Source organism: Sarcophilus harrisii, chromosome 3 (assembly GCF_902635505.1).
Source record: "Sarcophilus harrisii chromosome 3, mSarHar1.11, whole genome shotgun sequence".
Classification (NCBI taxonomy): domain Eukaryota; kingdom Metazoa; phylum Chordata; class Mammalia; order Dasyuromorphia; family Dasyuridae; genus Sarcophilus; species Sarcophilus harrisii.
In genome coordinates, this window is record NC_045428.1 from 163153744 (window position 1) to 163177812 (window position 24069).

A 24069-nucleotide genomic window follows, 5' to 3' on the forward strand; every position below is an offset into this window, starting at 1 on the left:
GAGGATGGTGCCTCTGGCTTCAAGTCTTCATTCACTTCTTTTCTCTGACCTGGAACCCCCAACCAAGAATGTAAGTGCTCACAGCCAGCAGTTTCTCTGCTCCACTGTGTTTGGGCACCAGAGGTGTACTGGTTCTTTTTAAAATAATTTTTTATTGACAAAACCCATGCCTGGGTAATTTTTTACAACATTATCCCTTGCACTCACTTCTGTTCCGACTTTTCTCCTCCCTCACTCCACCCCCTCCCCCAGATTGCAAGCAGTCCTATACATGTTAAAAAATATGTCTCAGTATTTCCTAGATACAATATATGTGTGCAGAACTGAACAGTTCTCTTGTTTGTGCTGGTTCTTTATAGCCTAGAGCTGTGTCTCAGTAGTATAGTTGGGCCTTATATTCCTTATCAGTAGAGTTCCTTATTAGTAGTTTTCTCAGGCTCCCCAAGCTGTCCAGGAGGTGAAAGTCCCTGTGATTATGGCTGAGATTCCCTTCTAACCCAAGTAGTCCCTGGGCTCCCCAGGGACTGTTTCTGGAGAGCTAGCCTGGAGGATTTACACTTCATACCTCACCAGTTAATCTTCAGTTCTGGGGTCTTTTTTTTTGCAATTTTGTTTTGTTTGTAGGAGAAAATCTGGAATGTTTCTGACCTACTCTGAACTCTTCCCACAATCCTCCTTGAAGGCCAAGTTTTTAATGGAGAAAATTTTCAGTAGATGTGATATTTTTGTAGAGGAGAAAGATTAGATCAAATTGAAGAAGATTCTACAATCCTCTTTCAGTTCATAGTTAAACTAGAAGCATAAGAGAAATTTCAGTGGAAAATGTCTTTAAGAGTTCTTGCATAAAATGATAGCATCACAGATTTAGAGCAACAGGGCCTTTAGAAGTTATTTAGCCTCAGTGAGGAACTGAGGCCCAGAGAAGTAAGATGAGTAGGCAAAAGTCAAATAGGTAGAACATGGTTAAGCCAGGATTAGAATCAAAATATTTTGTCTCAAATATCATTACTCTTTCCACCAGACCTTCTTACTCTTTTGAATATTACCCATAGCATCTGCGAATTTAATATGAAAAATACTACTGTTCTTGATTAATGATTAACCATCTTGGTATTAATGTATTTCCTGATAATTTGAATAGAATAACCTGTTGTTCCTCAATACTAGAATGTTGTCAACCAGGAGATGAATCTTTTTATTGGGGGATACAAAGATCAGACTAATTTCCTCTGTCTTCATCAAAACTATGTAGTTTCTTTTCCCAGTGACAGTGATAGAGTGACATAATCAGGCAGAAGATGCTGAGAAATCATACAAAGTTTTAAAAATTATTCATAATCTTAATGTTGATTATTTGTCCAACAAAAAGTTGTTATTCTATTAAAAGAACTCAGTTACCTTATTATTGATATTTTTACTATAAATAAAACCAGAATACTTAAAGAATTTACAGTTAAATGGAAGATTAGTTCACAACTTCTCCTCACACTTGCATGTGCTCAAAAGTAACTATTATATCTACTTATAATACCTTGGATCAGTGTAGTCAGTCAGCAAACAATTATTAAATCCTGTGAGATACCAAAAATTGAATTAGGTATTTGGCATACAAAGACAATTATCATACAGTTTTTCTCTTAAGGAAGGGTGAATACATTTTAAATGGACCACCAAGGAGGTACTTGAAGTTTTTGAACCAGTTGTTTTTATAGAGAATAAACATTATGGTACAGTGGAAAGAGGTTCAGATTGGAGATTTGATTTTTTAGCCTTGGCTCTGCCATGTATTACTTGTGCTACCTTACAATTGCATAGACAGTGCAATGTCTATGAAACTCTCTTCCATCGTGTGCCTTTTAACTGGATAAATTCTCTGATTACAATCATAAGGATCTCCAAACTAAGTCAATATACACCTTAATTTTCTGTGACTTTAATAATAAAAAGATAAGTACAAGGGAGAATGATAAAGACCATGATGAAAAGAAATATGGTTTCTGAACAAGAAAACTAAAGGGACCCAAATTGCGTAATGTGAACCTGAAATATCCTTTTTCAAATCATTAATATATTTTTCAAGAAAAGTACAAGAAGGTGCTTGATAAGGTGAATACTGAACATAAAAAATTTAAATTTACTATCTTAACATTAACAGGATTTAGAACTGGAAAGAACTCTGGACATTCAGTAGTTCATTGAATATTTATTTATATGCTGTATAGAGGGAATAAAATGACAAACTATTTACCAAGAGCTTAAATTTCATTGGGGGAGATGGCATATACTACAAATGTATATGAGTAATAAGTATAGAATAAACAATAGGTAGTTAAATACAAGGTAGATAGAATATTTAGCATGGAAGGCTATCCTTCACTTTATAGGTAAGAAAACTGAGTCAGAGGTAAAGTGACTTGCAACATAATTTTAATATAGAATCAGCCCCTCTGGCTCCAAATTCGATGCTTTTTCTCACTGTATTATTTTCCTTTTGTTAGATGAGAACTACTTGTTTACAGATGTAATTCTATTTTGTAGACTTTTTTTTGGAACATGTTCAGTCAAAGTATGAACTGGTTAGAGCAAATTAGAAGAAAAGATAAAGATGTGAAGGCATTTTATGATGTTGTAGTACCTCAAACCCAATGTATTTAAATAATTTGTATAATATGAACAATGGGAAGTGATCATCACAATTTTTAGAGTAATTTTAACAAATACAAAGCTGTTGCCATGACAAGAAGACTGAAAGAATAATTCAAAGAAGACAGAAACCACTCCAATCAGCAAATATTTCATAAATGAAAAGCTGTTAACAGCAAAGAGCAATATTGGTTTAGAATATGTTTATTTGTAAAACATTACAGAGGAGGCTGACTTACATAAGAACAAGTGAAAAAAGGTAATGAAAACATTTTTACTTACATAAGAACAAGGGAAAAAGGTAACAAAAATATTTTTTGTCATTAGTGATTTTGTCATTTGGTATAGGCTAAATTTGATTAACTTGAAGGAATTTGTAGATAATACTATATCACAAAGGAGAAATGAACAAACTCCTGTCATTTTTATAGTGTTTTCATCATTGAACTTTATCACTCTGCGATTAGATATACTATGTGAGAAAGTAGTAATAGTCTTAAGAAGATAAAACTCTGAAGAGTAGCTTAAAGTGACCAATATGTAGAAAAATCTTTTGGTGAGGTCTGTTTTAAAGAGCTTTATCAATCAACTTTGAGGAATTCGGGAAGATTGTAAGACAGAAAAGACTGTTTACAGAAAAAAAAGTGAATTAGACATAATCAGCAAATGCCAACCCACGTGTCTTATTTCTTATCTGTATAAAATCGATATTTAAATACTTTTGCATACATTGAAAATATTTGTTATGAAAACATAAGGGAATATAGATTTTCATAAGCTACTACAAAATACATTTTTTTGGCCACCACAGCTGAATGAAAGGTGTAGAAACTAAAATATCCTATAGTGCCTAATATTTGTTGAATTGTAAAAACATTGATATTCATTCTGATGACTCCTCAAAAGGCATCTTAAATGTACATGGTAAAATTATAAAAGATACCAACTTTATTCAGTAGTTCTTTGTGTTCATCAGTTATTGGTGGTGTTAAAGATATTGGCCCAACCACCCACACTGGAAAAACAAAATGGATGAAGAGCACACATTGCCAAGATTTACAAATATAGCTAGATAGATAAATTATGGATTTATTCTAGCTATATGTTTATCTTAGCTAGTTACTAAAATGAAAAATGAGCTAGATACAGAGTCAAATATAAGAAGGTACAAACATATCTCTTTTGAGGCCTGGCATGATGCTTTCAATGACTCAAATTAGTTGTTGCCACACCTTGCTGATGCTGTGTAGCCATAGGAGAACAAAATCTTGTAGACTTAAAGTTCCAAGTAACAAGAATGATTTTCATGTGGGAACTAGTATGGAATGCCTTGAGAATATTTATGACTTGAAAAGGAAGTGGATTGGTTATGTATTGAGGATGAAAAATAACAGACAGCTGGGTTTTATATTGATCAAATTTATTTTTCTGCTGTTTTGTTTGTTGGAATGACTGGTCAGTCACATGGCTTAAACTTTATTTTTTCTTTCTGTTAAGTGGAATTTATTATGAAGAGATGCCCACACCCATGAAATCCTGAGCTCATCAAAATGCAAATTATCATGTAAAACTTTGAAGAAAATGGTAGTATAAGCTTTGTTAAAAACAATTAAAAACAAACTCAAAAGAACCATTAAGTAATTGTGGTCACATTAAATTCTTACTACATTGAAAGTTAAAAACAAAGAACTACTAATAAGAGTAATACTTTCAAAATAATCTGGCCACATGTACATTATTAACAGTTTTTGTTTTTAAATAAAATTTCTTTTTTAAAATTACACTATTTGAACACTATTTGGAGCCAGAGCCGCTTGGCTGAAATTCTGTTTTAATTCCAACCCTTTTACTTGGCCTCAGTTTCCTTTCCTATAAAACAAGTGTGTTGGCCTGAATGCTGAAGTTGTTTCCAGATTTATGATGCAATGATTCTTTTTTTTTTTGACATCAGTTTAGTTACAAAGTAAGATAACAAAAATATAACATTCTATTTGCACAGTTTAAAATAGGATTAATTTCAATTTGCTTTGATTTTGATTGCTAAGTGGATCAGTTTCATGAGAAAATAAACTTTTTCTTATATTTGTTCTTCCATTTTAGGACATGACGGATAATAGCAACCATCAACTGGTGGTGAGAGCAAAATTTAATTTCCAGCAAACAAATGAAGATGAACTTTCTTTTGCAAAAGGAGACATCATCCATGTCACAAGAGTAGAAGAAGGTGGCTGGTGGGAGGGTACTCACAATGGGAAAACAGGCTGGTTCCCTAGCAACTATGTACGAGAAATCAAGTCAAATGGTAAGTGTTTGAGGTTTTCATATTTGTAGAATTGGCATTTTCTTAAGGAGGAACAGAAGAACACTAGGATATAATTAACTAAATTTGCTACTAACATATTTTTCTGCTATTTGAATAACTGATCGAGTGCTTACTATTTCTGTTCTAGGGTTTTTTTTTTTGGGGGGGGGGGGGTGGATTTATTGTACCTTATCAGTGCACAGACTGCAGAACTAAAAAGCTACATAAAAATGAGATATTAGCATCATAATAGTAACATGTAAAAATATATATGTAAGTATTCCAAACATTACATTTTTCAGGATGGGGAAATTCTTCACTTTTACTCTTTCTAATTGATCCACATTCCGAGACAAATCTTTAGTCATTACATCCCTTGGAATTCTGTAGGCACTTCTTATTGCTTTTGTAATTTAACATGTTTATTAAATTAGGTCCAGAACAATGTGGTAGGATCAGGATAAGATATCAAGTTTAGATAAGAGATTGGCAGTTTTCTTGGTCTTTTTGTATTTCTTCACCTTAAAAAAAAAAGTCATAGATGGCCCACTTTAACATTGTGGTGAAACTTATGACTTATTTGCAGAATGTTGTTAAATGCATAAAATCCAAAGCACAGGTTTAAAAGGAAACCAATTATATTGAAATACTGCTATCAGGGTAGTAAAAAATAAAAAACAGTTTCATGGACTTCATTTTAAGAACACCTTATCTAATAGGAGGATATGATACATTCACAATTAGCTGTAATATAAAGTCATACCCAGTATGTAAGCTAAGTGTTTCATGCACACTGAAGGGGGGGGAGTAAAGGTCATTACTGACTTGGGATATCAAGGAAGGCTTCCTGAAGGGGGAGGTAGCCTTTGAGTTGGTTTTTTAAAAAATGGATAGAAAATGTAGCATTCCAAAGGGATGAGTAATGGCAAAGGGGTAGAAAAGTGGTGTATACTCATTCAAGAGGACATGACTAATAAATTTCCCTTGTGGCTGAAGTAGAAAGTACCTGCAGATAAATTGCATGACATAAGACACAGAAGACAACATAAAATGAAGTGATGTAAAATTCTAAAAGGACTAGCCTTCCTCATCTTGTAAATGGGCAACTGGAACTCTCAAGAAAGATAGTGTGCTTTTGCTCTCAGTCACGTGCTTGCTAAATGGCAGAGCTAGGATTTGAACTCTAGTCTTTTAGTCCACTGGTCATTCTACTGCATCATTCTAGGAATTAGTTTGTAGAGGACAATTTCTAGAGTAAGGAATTTGAACTCTTCAGTAGTCAGTAGAGAATTATCAGTGCTTCAGGCAAGGTATACATGGAAAGAAAGTGAGTATGTAAATAGGAGCAAAAAACGGTTTAAAAAGAGAATATATGTAGGAATACTTATTAGAAATGCATTCTACTCACTTCATTTGGGTAGTAATGAGGGTTTGTACTAGAGTGATGGCATGCATGATAGAGAGTATAGAAGCAAAAGTTGTTGAGATAGATTTCCTAAGTCTCCCAGGAGAGATGGGGAAGAGAGAGGAGTTAGAAATAATGACACTGTTTTGAAATTGGTAGTTTGGGTAGATGGCAGTTTTATTGAGTAGTAAAATCAAAGAGAGAGGAAATTTTGGGAAAACTTATTAAGCTTAGTTTTATCATTAAACTTACTTTTGTATCAAGTTTGGGGTGCCCTTGGGACATGCTGAAATAAAGTAATTTGCATTGAGCTTGAATGAGATCACTAAAAGAGAGTGTAGAAAGGCAAGACACTAGACTGAGGAAAGAAATTTGGGGAGCATGTATTTTTACTGTTCCAGAAGAAGAAGAAGAAGATGATGATTTTAAGAGGGACATATAAAGTACTCTTAGAATACTCTTAGGTCATTTCCTCCTATGCTCTTCTTGATCTTTAAGCCAGACTAGAATACTTTATTTCCCAAATATGTGGGTGGTTTTTGTTTCCTATATCCCAGATGCACAGTTAGTCTGGGGATACAAGTACAAAGGAAAAAAAAAACAGTCTTTATTGACAGTGAATTTATATTTAAATGAGTGACAGAGACAGAGAGAGTCAGAGACACAAACACAGGAAGTAGAAAATTGATAAATACAAAAATAATAAAGTAGTTAAAGAGAAGGTAATTTGGGTGTCCAGACATTGTAGCTGGGGACAGGAGAGAAGGCTTCTTATAAGATGATGGTTGAGCTTTATTTTAAGGGAAGAGGGACTTTATGAAGTTGAAGTTAGGAAGGAGTGGATTCTAGACATGAAGGTACAAGGCAAGGCAAGGCAACGCAAGGCACAGACATGAGAGATGGAATATCATGTGAAGAACAGAGAGAAAGCCAGATTGATTAAATCACAGATTGCAGTGGGGATTGTGATATCCAGTGAGGCTGGAAAGATAGGTTTGGTATGTTATGTATTGTTTTAAAAGTTAGCCAAAAGAATTTGCTTTATCCTAGATGTGACAGGAAGTCATTTGAGTTTGTTGAGTAACATAGCTATATGGTCAGAAATTTTTTTTGTAGCAGTTGTGTAACATATACTGGAGTAGAGAGACTCTCAAAATTGGGAGACTAATTAGAAGCATATTGCAGTAATTTAGGTGAAAGGAGTCAGTTGCAAAAAGCATTGTGGAAGTAGGGATGGGATGGCAAGACATGACAACTGATTGAAGATCTTGGATGAAAGTAAAAAGAAAGAAAGGCAGAAAAGGAGGAGAAGGAAAGAAGGGAGGAGAAAAGGAGAAGGAAGGAAGGGAAATTGCTCTACATTAGGGATTGATTTATTGTTTTATTGATTATTTAAGACTTAAGAAACTGATATTTATGCAGATCAAACTTAAAGTATACACGCATGTACTTTTTTTTTCTTTTCTTCCTCAGACATTGGTAGATCAAAGGGTATATGCACAGTTTTATAGCCTTTTGGGTAGAGTTCTAAATTGCTCCTGGATAGCCTCTTAGTAGTTCCTGATTTATTTTGGATTTCATTTCCTGTTTAGCCCCACTTTTTAGAAAATGATGGTGCTGAAAGTAATATTTTTTCTTGGAGAAAAGAGAAACAAAATAGGAACTAAAGTCTCCATTTCATTTCATAGTCATCCAAGTTAAGCAGGGATTTTACCAATCCCTTTCTTAATTTTCTTGTTTTCTGCATAAGTAAAACAGCCCTTTTTGTTGTTTTCAGCATTTATCAAAATGATAATTATTACCATTGAACCTTTCCATTTTTGTGCATTTTCCCTCAATTGTCTGCCTTTGTCCCCTGCATTTTAAATAAAAGTTAAAATAAAACTCATTACACATTTTAATAAACAGAAACAAAAATGATTAAGCACACATTTAAAACTGAGGTTATGATGTATATAAAATTAAATTTCTCAGTGTCTATTATAGCTTATTGATTACTCCTGTATATTTGTTATTTTCTCCCTTTATTTGTCAATGCATTTTTCCTTTGATGCAGTCAGAGAGTACATATATACACACAAATGTATGTTTGTGTGTCTCTACATATGGATAGTCTCCTTCAGATTCCATTAAATAAATCTTTCCAAATTTTTATGTTTCCTAACTATAATTTTAATGACATGGTAATATCCTAACATGTTGATATTCTATAGTTTTTGCATTTATATAAATGCTGATTTATATGGGGTGTTCCAAAAGTGTTCTATGAAATTTTAAACTTTTCAGCACAGTTGTTTATGTTGTATGGCTTAAAACTGCATAAAGACTTTTGTGACATTGTATTTTTAAACATTGTTCCTGATCCCCTTTCCTTCCCTTTTATAATGAGATTGAAGGTACATTCACAAAAATGCCATTGTTGAGATAAAAGCTTTGATTTATTTTTGATTCTTATTATAAATTTCCAGATGGCCTTCGAAAAAAGGCTGCTAATTTTCATTTAAGTGATAGAGTGCTGGACTTTTAGTCAAGAAGACCTGAGTTCAAATTTTGCCATATATCTTTACTATATATGTGATTTTGGGGAAGTTTTCTGTAGTCTCAGGCTTAGTCTCCTTTTCAGTAAAATTGTGTTCTTAATTCTATCTCCCAGATTTATTGTAAAGATAATATTAGGTAATATATGTAATGCTTTTTGCAAACAATGCACAATATAATTTTTAGCTATTATTAGTTTTTAACAACAATAAATATATTGAAAGTATTAAAAATTTTTTTTGGTGCTTTAAAAACACCAAAAAACTTGATAGTGTGAAGTACTGTCTTTGAATTTTAAACCTAAAATTTCTGCTTATTAATGAGTTTGACCATTTTTTCATATCTTGTTTTCCTCATATAAGGAGCCTTTTAGTAAGTAAGCTTTCTTTTGAGATTTTTCCCCCCGTTTATCTAATGATGACTGAGTATTGCCCTTATGAGGATATCATCGTTAGAGGTGGTTTTCATTTAAATATTTTATTGATGTACTCTCTCTCTCTCTCTCTCTCTCTCTCTCTCTCTCTCTCTCTCTCTTTCTTTCTTTCTTTCTTTCTTTTTTTTTTTGCATCACTTATTGCTCAGTGACTCTCTTCTTGAATTCTCTTCTTATAAAAAATATAACTAATTAAAACAAATGACCATATTGACTGTATTTAAAAATTAATGCCTTACCGAGTGCTTTTACACATCATAGTTGTATGACTGTAACAAAATAAAATGATAATTAGTATAGGCTTTGTGTTCCATTGAAGTAAGTAAAATATTAGGAAATCTAAAGAAAGGTTTCTAACATGTTGTCTGGACCTGCTGTTGAGAATTAAGGGTATGTATGGATAAAGGGAGAATATACTTTAAGAGTCAAAGAGACTGAGAAGTTATGGAAGTTTTATGTTGCATTATTGGCAGGAGCAGGTAAGCATATTATTGTGATCACAGGGCAACCCAAGTCACATTTTATATGTTGTTTTTATCTGTTATATCTGTTGCTAAAATTTCCCCCAATTTATATCTTTTCCATTTTTTCATTATTTTTGGTATCCTTTCTATATTGAATGTTTTCTGTTCTCTCTTGAGTGATTTCTTGTGGTCTTTTAAGACTTGACATTCTTTCTATGCTGTATGTCAACTCTTGGAAATCTAATCTGACATGTAGGGCTTTTGTTAGAGTATGACTGATGTCGCCATATTTGCCACATATTCTAAAAGGATATTTGCTGTCTTCGAAAATTCTTATCTCTAGTTTACTATCTAATTTTTAATTGTTGATAAGAATAATGTGTAGAATATTAGTGCTCATTTTTTATATATTCTATCTTTGGAAGAGTGAAATATTCAGGAAGGCAAGAATGAAAATGCATTAGCTGTAGAGTTTTTAGCAGAAAGAAAACTCCAACAGCTGTCAGAATACTAAATGCAACTTTATCTGGCCTTAGTGCCAGCTTTGTGATTTGTGTGACAAATTCCTCCAGCTGGTCTTTTTTATGTCCTGTTTTTGCTTGGAGTTAGTCATTAAAGACATTGGTTGTAAGATTTGAACTAGATGTTAAAATGATCTTTTGCTTGCTCTATTAAAAGAGTTAATGTAAATTCTCAGTTTAGTTGAAAATTTACTGTTTTTATAGAAAACTCAAGTTTAAATGTTATATTGTATGACTCATGTATACTATAGATGTGAGTTATATTGAAATAAAAGGATATAGAGACCCATTAAATTAAGAACTAGGTAGCATTTTCAATAACATTTTATTTATGTTTTATCTTTTAATTATTCCTGAAGAACTAAAAAATTTGTATTCCATTCCACTTGTTCAGTTTCAATGGCAACCTAGGGACTTATTATTAATAGTAGTTATTGTAGATTTACAAAGATTGTGATATAAAGATTTAAATGATAAATTCATGTATTTTGTTGACTTTCTTTTAAATATTATTTTTTCAGTTTTACAACTTACTGTGTATAAGACCTTGTTATTGCCATTGGTAATATAAAAATGAGAAATTATAGTATCATCTCTCGTCAAAGAGTTATTTATAACAAAGACTTATTATCATTTTCTGTAAGAAAGTAAGAAAACATTTGTGTATTTATATTGTATCTCAATTTAGAAGCACTTTTTCAGGATTAAATTTCTTCCATAGAAAGGCATATTTGTAGATTATTTTAGTGTGGAGAGACACTATCCTTTTATTCATTTATTTATTCATCCATTCAATTATTTACTTAGCATTAACTTGTTTTATTCTTGAGGGGGCAAAATATGTGGTCACATTTTCTTTATACTTAGAAAGTGAAGTTTAAATAGCCATTAATAGTTTGCCATCTTGTGGCTAACGATGAGAATGCTCTTTCTTTGCTGACCACTGTTGTCTGGTTCTGGTTTTATCTATAATTGTGTCATTTGAAATCTCTTAGGAAGTTATATTAGGATTCTTTAGAAAAGTTCTGTCAGAAACTAATTGCAAAATTAGTTGCCCAGATATGTAGTTAAGTCACAAAAATATGAAAAAGATATATAATAGTTGGCATTTGCTCTATATACGGATAATGGTAAAAAATTTAAATTTATGAAACATTTAGGCTGCTTAACTCTGATAAAGAATAGGAATGTCTGTTTAAAAATAAAGATGCATGTGTGAGAGAAGCGAGAAGTAAGTAGTAGGGCCAAGTTTGAGCATGAAATAAGGTCAACTGTTGCTATTAATAAAGTGACATGGTGACCTGAAGTTTTAGAGTGTTTTTCAGTTTGTGTAAACTAGCAAAATGAATATCAATATTGACTACCCACACTTTCACACATTATGACAGAAATAAGGTCATGAATTAGTAATGTATATTTTATATTGTTTTCTGTCTGCTACCACATCTCCCCTCCTCCCCCCCTTGCCTGCCCTCTTACTTCCTCCCAAAAGTTTCTTTTCAGAGAACTATTTCCAGAAAGATTTCTGGGTATATAAGTTGGTTCTATTTCCACAGATAGTGCTGTGGTTGTTGTACAGTAGTAGAAAGGGAAGATTTTTGGGAACCTTATTTTAGAATAGTTAACTTAAGACCATGACTAATAACCTAATCTTGGCAGTGATGTGAGAAGTTCCTTGTGACTATCCTTGGCTTATCCACAGATCTTTAATGAGTATTCACACTGCTACTTCCTAAATTTGTAACTTTTTATATTTTTTTGCTGTACTTTGAAGTCTGGTTGTTTGTAGTTTGGATTCAGAAGTTAATTACCATGAAAAATGATGTTTAAAAGAACAAAATCTGAGAGATCTTATTTTAAAAAATATATATAAACTTGTTTTCCTTTGTATTCTGGTAGGTAGCTACCCTTATTGTATTGTGGATTTGTGGCTTTTTTTTTATAGTGGATGATGCAGAAGTTTGGTAAGCATGGGGAGAAAGTTGAAATCAGGATGAGACTCTCAAAGAAAAATAAACTATTTAATTCATAGAATTTTTGTTTAACATAAAATGATGAAGACAGTAACATGATACAATGAAAGACAATAACAATATGTTCTTGAATGTGTGGAAAATAAATAGTAGGCAATTAATTAGCTTAGGATTTTTCTTTAGGAGTAAATCATAGGATAGATAAGATGATAGATCTTTTTCGGGTTTATTTCATATTATTCCTATCCATACTGCAGTACTTCATACATCCTAATTGCTAACTCTTTCCTTAATGTCACATTCCATCCCCTTCCATATTTGTACAAGTTGTCACCCAAGAATGTTATACACACACACACACACACACACACACACACACACACACTGTCTGTATCTCCACCTTTTAGAATATCTCGCTTTCTTCAGAGTGCCATCTCTTAGTGCCTCAAGTGCCATCTCTTACATGAGGTTTTGCCTCATTACCTGTTATTAACATGCTCACTATCTTGAAGTTCCTTTATATATACTTATGTTTATTTGTGCAGATGTTGTATCCTCCCTCTATAGTGTAAGGCTCTTAAGGAATGGTTTTTATATCCATAATGCTTAGCATGGTGCCCAGAACACAAATATATATTATGTTTGCTTATGTAGGATAAGAGAAATGAGAAAGTGAAAGAAGAAGTTGAGACCTGTCTTATAATTTGGTCAGTCTTGTCTTACCAGGTTTTAAAGGAAGTGGAATCTTTGTCCAGTGACCAATAAAGGACAAATTGCTAGAGAAATTGAAATAGATTATGATCATGATAAGCATTTGCTTTAAAAAAAAAAAAACTACCATGAAAAAGGGTATAGCTAGCTCAACAATACCAGTTAACAGAGTATGGAACTATAGAAAAACTTTATGAAAAAACCCTCCAAATCAAATTAACATATAAGTCAACACATAAAATTAGATCAACATATACTTTACTACTTAGTGATTTCAATGCAAAGGTGTAAATAGAAGATGGCATTACACCGGGAAATAATGAGTCTAGAAAAAACAAAGGGAGAATTTCAAAGACTCCTACACTATAAATAAACCCCACACCTTTATTAAGAAAACTGACAAACACAAGATAGGCAAAGATTTCCATACCCCCCCCCCCCAAAAAAAAAGTAATAACTACAACACAAAAGAAGTACAGTATGTGGCCTCACAAATGATAAATTTCTCATCACTGAAGATCTTCAAGAGTTTTTTTTTAAGCAAATGCTTATCATGATCATTGTAATACAAAATAATTAAAAATGTCCCATGAATTGATGTTTCTTTTTTGCTTTTGGCACATGATAAAATCAGCTCTACTAATTTGTTATATTTACAATTGGAGAGAACCTGTCACTCATTCGCTATTCTTTTATATAGCTGCAATTTCCTACATAGGGTTTTGTTTATAGTAAGAATATTAGGATAATCTATTTCAATTTCTCTAGCAATTTGTCCTTTATTGGTCACTGGACAAAGATTCCACATTTAGAGTACCAACAAGTACCTTGGGTACTGGCTTTAGAGTCAGGATAGATTTGAGTTCAAGTGGTTGGGTCAGTATTGATTTTTTTTTTTTTTTTTTTTTTTTTTTTTTTGGTATTTCCTAGGTTAATTTTTGTAGTCTCATTTGTGCCATATTTCTGCACAAAGCTTAACATGAGAATGACCTGATTTTGCTTATGCTCATGCACTCTTTGTTTTGCTAACACACTTGGTTGCTAGAAATATTCAGAATATTTTAAAATATTAGACTAGCTTAGAGTTGATTTTCTTCTAATTACTTAAATCATAATTGTGCTTCTTTTGAATACACATGGAATTTTATGACCTATATTTTGAAATCCAGTTGTTAGAAATAGTATACTTTATAAGAATTGGAAAAAAAAAGGTCCTTAGAAATCAAGTCCAGTCCTTTCACTGGACAGATTAGGAAACTGAGTCCCAGGGTGTTTTATGAGATCATATTTATTTGTGGCATAGTGTGGACTGAAATCCAGACTTAAATTGGTGTTCAAGCCACTGTTCCTTTTATTATGCTGGAATTGTACTTAAAATATATTTGCTTGTGTTAAAGATAATCTTGAGGGTTGACTGTGTAATAGTGATATGTTTCATATATATCTTAAAAAGAATTTGCCCATGGAGATGTGGTAATTATATTTACCTTGAAACCTCTTTACATTGAAGAGAAATATCCCTGGAGTAGAGAAATTAGGAGACAGTGAATTGTAACAGAGAACCAGTGCTCTTTCTAAGTGGTTGTACATTTACTTTTCATATTTATAGCTTCTTAGTTTATGAATAGGCCATTGTGTATATCTATTAAACCATCTGTCTGTGTTACTGTTTTATCACTGGGTCATCTGGGTATTGTAGGAATTAGTACATTTTTTCCCCTTGCCTTCCTAATGTCATTTTTAGAAGCATGCCTTTGTAATCTTAACTTGCTTTTGTTGTAATAGTGTAGTACAAAAGATTGATCACAGAATTGGGAACTGAAGGATCTGGATTCAGATGTTGGTTTTGTCACTTCATTTTTCTAGATTTCAGTTTCTTTACACAATGAAACTTGATGACAAAGAACAATGGATGTGATAAATTGTGAGGCCCTGTCCATCTCTAAAATCCTGTGATCTCTGATTTGGGGTTTCTTCACCAGGGTAACTGCCTTTCTTATATAATGAGATTGAAAGTATTACTATTATCACTTAGAATTTTTGGAAGAATATGACTTAGTTTCATTGGACTAAATCAATGTCCTCTGGGGAGCATACTGAATGAAAAAAGCTCTTAGAAATGATGATTCTGAACACAATACAGTTTTCTCCTCCTGGGAAAAAATTAAAAAGACTTAAGTCTACGACTTAGGAAGAATTTGCTGCTAAATATATTCTTTGCTTTTTTCTGAAAGACATCCTTCTGGCTGTCTTAAAGCTTAATTTGTATAGACTTGAGTATAATCCTTTTTCTTTCCTTTCGTTGCTTCCTAGTTTGGAGTTTTCAACACCATATAATGGTTATCTTTGTTATATTTATTCTTCCAGATAGTTATCACAGTGCTCATGCATAAATATTTATTATCCATCTCTAAAGAATGGTGGTCAAAAATTATTTGTCTATTAGTTAACTGAAGGTTTTAGAGTGGGAGCCTTGGAGTTAAAAAAATTTTTTTTGACTAATTTCTGCTTGGCCTTCAGGCAGGAGGTTTGAATACAATAATCTTTTGTAAGCCAAAGAGATTCTGTAGTCCTATGTCAGGACCTTTGCTTAGGCTATTCCTTAGAAAAAGCCCTTCTGCCCTTTGACTTCTTATCTAAGTCCTATCCTTCTGTTAAAGGCCCAACTTAAAGCTTATTCTTCATGATGCTTTATAATTAGAAGTACTAATTCTGTTTAAGAATATGCCTTAGTGGACTTAGTTTCAAATTTTGGGTATCAAAAGGATTATGTGGTGGTAGGTGGAACTTCTGGACAAGAAGGCTGCCTGATTGGAGGCAGACCACCTAGTTGCCACATACCTATTCATTTGAAAATATGCAATTCATACTAGACCATAATGATCAAGGAATCTGAGACTTTTCTCATATTATAGCTGTTCAAAAAGGCAGGATTCTGGAGGCAGTAGGAAAAGGGCTAATTAACAAAGCCTACAAATATTGACCTGAAATTACTATTAATCTTATACAGTACAGGTCACCATGCACTTTGTAGTTTTCCACTCAGGGAGCAAATTCTACTATTTCATCTGTAACCCTCAGCATCTGTAATTCAGACTATCTTACAGTAGATAAGTAAATTCTTTCATTTTGACTCTGAAGGTCTTTCTTTGCTGCATCCCATTTTTGAACTTTCCATTTCCATCACCTTCTAATCAGGATCTCTCTCTTTCCTCATTGCAGAACAAATTATAGGCTCACATATTCTGTAAATGTCAGCTATCCTCCTTCCTCCTCCTCATTGTCCTCACCATCATCCTGTCCTGTTAATCACAACAGGAAACAGGATATAAAGGTCCCTCCTTCCTCTCCTTTACCTTTTTTTTTTTTTTAACCTTACTTTGTTCCTAAAGGAAAAGTCACACCTCATATAAGTGACCATTACAGTTCTTTTGCTGCACAAAGAACTAAAGTAAGAATCATTTATGTTTTAGAAGAGCAGTTCTCAAAATGTGGTCTGGGAACTCCTGGCACTCTCCCAATCCTTTTGTTAGGGGTGTCTTTGAGGTAAAAAATTTTTCAAAATTGATTTTTAGATTACCCTCCCTCCCCCACCCACCCACCCACACCAAATCTAATATAACCATAAACTTTTTTTGTGTGTGTGTGTGAGGAAAAGATCAGTAATTTTTAAGAATATAAAGGGATCCTGAGATCAAAAAGTTTGAGAGTTGCTGTTTTAGAAACTAGCCAGACTTTTCTTAACTTTTTACTACAAAATCTTGGGGTTGGAGTTCTGGAATTGTGGAGTGAGGAAGCCATGTCTGAACTAAATATTTATAATATAGTTAATATTTATATAGTACTTACTGTATTCAAGGCATTGTGTAAGTGCTTTACAATTATTCTATCTTTTGATTCTTACAGCACTGTTATTCTTATTTTACAGATTAGGAAACTGAGATAAATAGGGTTAAGTAACTTGCTCAGGATCATATAACTAGTAAGTGTCTTGAGGTCAGATTTGAAGATCTTCCTGACTCCTCCAGGACTATTGCTCTATCCACTGTGCTACCTAGCTGCCCTGAGAATAAAGGTGAAAAGTGGATTTGGGGAATGTCTGCAGACATAGAGAAGTGGGAATTGTAATGGAGATTGGGGGGTCTCAGAAAGCAGGGAATTTGTAGTATTAAAATACAGATGGAGACAAATTGGACTATTCCACAGGGGCAGTTATGCAAAGCTGCCCTTTTATATTTTTTTTCTCAAGAGGAAGGAGGGGAAGTCTGCTTTGTTTTACTTGTCCCTCATTTTTGAAAATGACTTGACCAATTGTGACCACCATCTGTGTGCATTATGGCTGAAAAGAATGGTCTGTAACCAAAGAACTCTTGATACTATCACATGTGAAAATAGTTATTTAATTCCTGGCTACAGCTGTTATAGTAAAGCCCCATTAATCCCAGTTGGGGAAAGGCCAGTCTAAGTTATGAAGTGTTAGCATAGTTAATAAACTTAATATTCCAAGCTTTCCATATAGATTTTAAATTCTTCAAGAAAAAGGGCTATTTTCTAATATTTCTGTACCTTCCACAGTGTTTGAGAGTTGGAGCCATAAAAATATTTATACTAAATATATGTAATCAAATGAAAACAACTAAATTGAAACGATATTTTATTTTATAGTAATACAGTAATTAGAACTAGTTGAATAACATGACAGCATGTGATATTAGTGGATAGAATCTGAGGTCAGGAAGACCTGGGTTTAATTTCATATCTAACACCATTTTTATGATCTTCAGTAATTTTTTTAACTTATCAATGTCCACATATCTTTAATGATAAAAGGAGTTTTCTTACTTGGACTTCCCAACAACAGATCTAATTCCCTTCAAGGAAAAATAACAACAAACTTGTCTAGTTAGAATTTCTTAGAGGATTTGCTTTATTAAATTGATAGCTGTTATTAATTTCTCATTACCTAAAACAGGGATGGGGAACATTGAGTCTGTGGGCTGTATAAGACTGTCAAAATCATTTCATCTGGCCCTACCAAGGCAACTCCCTGTGACTACAACTTCCTACTGCTTAAGTTCTTTAAAATGATAATTTTATATGACCCACAAATGATTTTATAAATATCCTAATGACCCTTGGTTGAAAAATTATTCCTCATCCCTGGCCCAAAGAAAGGAGTCCAAACTTCATGTCACTTAAGGTCCTTTGACCCTAACTCACATAGCCAATCTTCTCTCCTGCTGAGAACTTTTCCCCCCATATGTAGTGGTCCTTTCATTGTTCTCCTGAGCCACCATTTTCTATTCTATTCTTACGTTCCTTTTGTTGCCCAGAATGTGTTTGTTTCTAGCCTATCTTCACCATCAATTAGTTCATGAAAGCTTTCCTTATTAGTCTATTCCCTATTGATCCTTTATCTCCAAACTATTGCACCTATTGGTGCTGTTTCTTTTCTTTTGATTTGTCATGTAAATATTTGTTCAGCCACCAGATATTAGCCCTGGAAAGTAGGATTGTGGTTATTTCTTTTTCTTCTCTTAGTGGCAGGACATAGTGATGCATATGGCAGATATTTAACCTATGACTATGGTGCATCTGGGCCAGGGGCAAAGGATGGAACTGTGGTTGAAAGTGGAGGCTGTTTTGGAGGTTCTCAAAGAACCCTTACTTTTGGAGAGGGTAGTTTGTTGGCTTAAAGGGGGAGGGGGAGGGTGGCAGTCACATCATTTTAATGAATTTCATTTTTTCCTCTTCTGTAAAATAGAAAGAATAGCATTTGAATGATCTACTTTCATAGAATTATAGGGAAGCTTGTTGTAAACCTCAAGTTCTATATGAATTCGAATTGTTGTCATTATTCTTATTTTCTGGTATTGACTGCCAAGCTTTGAATATCTTTTCTACTTCTGTCTTTGCTCCTTGGATTATGATACTCCTGGGAAACTTTAGTTATTACCCTGATTTGGCTTTGTCCTATAAATGCCTCTTGATTATAAAAGCCCTTCCCCTTAAGGAGGATGTTATCTTTCTTCATATCAATATTTAGTGGCTCTTTCTTGACATAAATGATATTTTTTCAGAGTTTGGAGATTTTGTTTGTTTTTTGGTCATGCAGCTGGGAATTATTAAATGACTGAGGTCACATTTGAACTTAGGTCCTCCTGATTCCAGAGCTGGTGCTTTATACACTGTGTCATCTAGCTGCTTCAAGGATTTGGAGATTTTAAAGTATTTTTCATTTGGAACATTTTTCTTTTATTTATATATACAAGATAATTTGCTTAGTGATCCTTGTGAAGACTCCTTAATGATCTTTTAGGTCAGTCACTGGCCTGAAATTAACTGCAAGCTCTACATTTATTAAGTTTAGTTAAAGAAATTTTACTTGAAAGAGCCTATCTATTTATAACAACATCTTTTGGACTTGCAAGTTCAGTATGTAAATAAGATTGTTTTAGCTCTGTTTTTATGTCACTTGTTGACTTACTTAAACAAATTTTGAGAATTTCTTAATGAATTATGGGTGTATATACATGCACGTACATACACACATACATATATACCTGTCTACTTAACTTATAATGAACATTTCATCAGTGAATTTTCCAGTTAATTGAAAATTGACACTTTTAAATACTAGGCTTTTTTGAAAACTTTTTTTTCCTTAGCAATTTTGGATAAAAATCTTTATAAAATATTAGTATATAGTCTGTGCTTTCTTAATAAGGAAATACTGAACATACTTTTAAACATTTTTGATTCAGGGACATTATTTGTTTTTTTAATTAAAATTTTTTATTTTCAAAAATATGTGCATGGATAATTTTTCAACATATTAACCCTTGCAAAACCTTGTGTTCCAAATTTTCCCTCATTACCCCCATCCCCTCCTTTAAATGGCAAGTGATCCAAAATTTGTTTAAAAAAATATGTTAATTCCAGTATATGTATACATATTTATACAATTATCTTGCTGCACAAGAAAAACCAAATCAAAAAGGAAAACAAATGAAAAAGAAAGCAAAATGCAAGCAAACAAAGAGTAAAAATACTATGTTGTGGTCCACACTCAGTTCCCACAGTCCATTCTCTGGGTGTAGATGGCTCTCTTCATCACAAGATTATTGGAACTGGCATCAATCATCTCATTGTTGAAAAAAGCCATGCCCATTAGAATTGATCTTTGTATAATCATGTTGCTATATACAGTGATCTTCTGGTTCTGCTCATTTCACTTAGCATTAGTTCATATAAATGTCTCCAAGCCTCTCTGGAGTCATCCTGCTGATTGTTTCTTATAGAACAATGCTATTCCATAATATTCATATACCATAACTTATTCAGCCATTCTCCAACTGATGGGCATCCACTCAGTTTCCAGTTTCTTGCCACTACAAAAAAGGCTGCAAGTCATAATTTGTAAATATAAATCAGGTCATGTATGATTTCCTGGATAAATTGCTATTTTCTGGTTGGATTTTATTTAAAATTTTTGAATGAGTATTTATGAATGATAATGGTTTATAGAACTCTTGTACTTTTTTCTTTTCTGGTTTGATATTAGAATTATGTCTCATAAAATAAGTTTGGCACAATTCTAGGTTCTTATAATTCTTTATATTTCTCAGGTTTTGTTCATTTGAAACTTTATTTGATTTTAAAATTTTGTTAACTTAATTTTCTGTGTTCTTCACTCTGATAGGCTGTTTGCCCTCTTTTTTTATCGATTTTAAAAGTTATATAATTCTTGCTGCTTTCCCCCCTTTTTCTCCTCTGCTAAGTAGTTAATTAAAAATATTACATCTTCTGCAATTCCTTTTCGTAGTTTTTTTCCTTTTTCTGTACCTTTTTTTTCCCTCAAGGATTTCTTTTACCTTATTCTCTTTATGAATTCTCTTCCCTTCCTGTCTCTTGTAGACTTTTTGATTTGATTCAGAGTTTATACTTCTTTTTGTTAAATTAAAGGTTCTAAAGTACCAAGTTTGTGTTCTTTCTGCTAACCAGTTTTCCATATTACTGCTATTGTAGGTCTTGTTTCCTCACTCTTATTTTCCTATGTTGTGCAGCTTTTCTATTTCTATTCTGTTTTTCTATCATTCTTAGATGTATCAGTTCATAAGGTAAGTAATTAGGGTAGCATTGACCCATGGTAGAATATGATGTTTGTTTCAGATCATGTGGTCTAATTCTACCCTCATCCCTCTTCATTTTCATCCCCCTTTACCATATAGCAGTCTCCTCTCTGGGTCTGTGTTCTTTTATGATTTTTTTGTCTTCAGGATTAGTAGTTGTAGTGTTCTCTTCTTTTTTCTAAAATATAATGGTTCTCAGGGAGCAGGTTTCTTTGGGAGGTTTTGGGAGGCAGCCTTAGTTTCAGTTCAATATAATAATCACCTCAAATGCAGCCAGGTATTAAAAGTTTAAATCCTTTATTGTCTCCTTCAAAATAGCCCGGTTTGTTTTCTTAGAGGCCTATCTCCCTCCTTGGTTCCAAGAGTTCTTGCAGCTTGTCTGCCAGCTTTAGCCTTCAGCTCTCTCTGAATCTTGGTTCTGAATCTCCCAATTGAATTCTGGCTCTCAATCTCTTCAACTGACCCTCACTGAGACTGAGAGCTTCTTTTGTATGTTCTCTTAAAGGTGTGAACCCAAAGATGTGAACCAGACTCCTCCTCTGAGAGAGTGGGATTGTGGAAGGTGTAAACTTGGATATCTCATATTGAATCCTGAAATCTCCCAAACTTGTGAACTAATGTATGAGCTAATGTGTGAACTCTTAAAGGTGTAAACATAAGCATTGTTTCTACCAATTCTAGTGACTTAACACCTCGTTTCAAGTTCTGGCTCATAACAAGTAGTCTCTGTTTTGTATAGGAAATAATTTTGTGTTAAATCTTACTTTTTAGAATATCATTATCCACTTCCTTCAGTTTTTGATGGGTTCAAAATTATATGTATGTGTGTGTATATAGATATAGATATAGATATATAGGTATATCTATATATGTTTTTTGCTGAGGCAATTGGGATTAAGTAACTTGCCCAGGGTCACACCACTAGGCAATGTTAAGTGGCTGAGGCCAGATTTGAAATCAGGTCCTCCTGACTAATAATCTTACTTTTTCAAAAAATGTTTTCCTTTATATTTGAAGTTTTTTCTTTTAGTTACTTGCAGCATTTATTGTTTGTTAATTTTCTTGTTAAAATTTAACTACTTTGTATCCTGCAGTTTGAATTGTGAGGATCCCTTCTTCCTTTCCTTGCTCCCTTCTTCCCTTCCTTCCTTCTCTCTTTCTCCTCCCTCTCTTCTTCTTTCCTCCTTTCCGTCCTTCCTTCCTTCTTCCCCTTTCTCTCCCTCCCTTCTTCCTAGAGATGATTTGCTGATGCTTTTAATTCTTTGGATTAGGGCTTGTGAATGTGTTGTTTCTGTATTCAGAAATGTTAGGAGTGAGTTGGGTTCTTTTTTTAAAATAATATTTCCTTACAAATTAAGACAACTCTAAGATACCACTACACACCTGTCAGATTGGCTAAGATGACAGGAAAAAATAATGATGATTGTTGGAGGGGATGCGGGAAAACTGGGACATTGATGCATTGTTGGTGGAGTTGTGAACGAATCCAACCATTTTGGAGAGTAGTTTGGAACTATGCTCAAAAAGTTATCAAACTGTGCATACCCTTTGATCCAGCAGTGTTACTACTGGGATTATATCCCAAAGAGATTATAAAGAAAGGAAAGGGACCTGTATGCACGAATGTTTGTGGCAGCCCTTTTTGTAGTGGCTAGAAACTGGAAACTGAATGGATGTCCATCAGTTGGAGAATGGCTGAATAAATTGTGGTATATGAAAATTATGGAATATTACTGTTCTGTAAGAAATGACCAACAGGATGATTTCAGAAAGGCCTGGAGAGACTTACACGAACTGATGCTGAGTGAAATGAGCAGGACCAGGAGATCATTATATACTTCAACAACAATACTAGATGATGACCAGTTCTGATGGATCAGGCCATCCTCAGCAACGAGATCAACCAAATCATTTCTAATGGAGCAGTAATGAACTGAACTAGCTATGCCCAGAAAAATAACTCTGGGAGAAGACTAAAAACCATTACATTAAATTCCCAATCCCTATATTTATGCACACATGCATTTCTGATTTCCTTCACAAGCTAATTGTACAATAATTCAAAGTCTGATTCTTTTTGTACAGCAAAATAATGTTTTGGTCATGTATACTTATTGTGTATCTAAGTTATATTTTAATATATTTAACATCTACTGGTCATCCTGCCATCTAGGGGAGGGGGTGGGGGGGGGGGGTAAGAGTTGAAAAATTGGAACAAGAGGTTTGGCAATTGTTAATGCTGTAAAGTTACCCATGTATATATCCTGTAAATAAAAGGCTATTAAATAAAATAATATTTCTTGCAGTATGGTGTTCATGTTTTTTGATTTGTGTTTTTTTTGGAAAGCTTATGGACTTTAAATTGTCTCTAATTCCTGCCTTCCTGCCTGCTAGGGTCATTTTGTTTTGTTTTTGTAGAGCTCATATGTTCTTTTAACATTATTTTTAGTTTTCTTTTTCCAGAATGTCCTTCATTTCAATATAATGCTATTCCCAGTAAATTGGTTTTTTCCCCCCTCCCCTTTGGCAAGACGTGTTGTTTTGTATTTTAATTTTTCTATTTTGCTACTTATTTCTGTGGAGCAGGCTGTAAATATTGTCATTTGTTCCCTTTTAATTTTTAAGATTTTTAATTCTTTTTTTGAGTTTTTTATTTTCAAAATATATGCAAAGATAGTTTTCCACATTCACTGTCACAAAACCTTGTGTTGCAAATTTTTTTCTCCCTTCCCCCACCTCCTCCTTTAGACAGCAAGTAATCCAATATATATTAAACATGTCTACAATTATCATGCTGCTCAAGAAAAATCAGATCAAAAAGAAAAAGCAATGAGAAAAAAAAACAACAAAAAGCAAACAACAAAAAAGGTAAAAGTACTATGTTGTGATCTACACTTAGTTCCCATGGTCCTAGATGGCTCTTTCCATCATAAGTCTGTTGGAACTG

The 24069-nt window shown here is 33.3% G+C and overlaps 1 protein-coding gene across 5 annotated transcripts in view; it reads left to right on the top strand.

The window, feature by feature from the left end:
• The window catches only part of ARHGEF7 (Rho guanine nucleotide exchange factor 7), a 319978-nt gene that overhangs the window by 146841 nt on the left and 149068 nt on the right, over positions 1–24069 (top strand). For all 5 annotated transcript variants that reach the window (XM_031958722.1, XM_031958725.1, XM_031958724.1 and 2 more), the window contains exon 5: positions 4744–4945. In XM_031958722.1, the coding sequence (XP_031814582.1) occupies positions 4744–4945 (202 nt within the window). The remainder of the gene's footprint in view (positions 1–4743; positions 4946–24069) is intronic.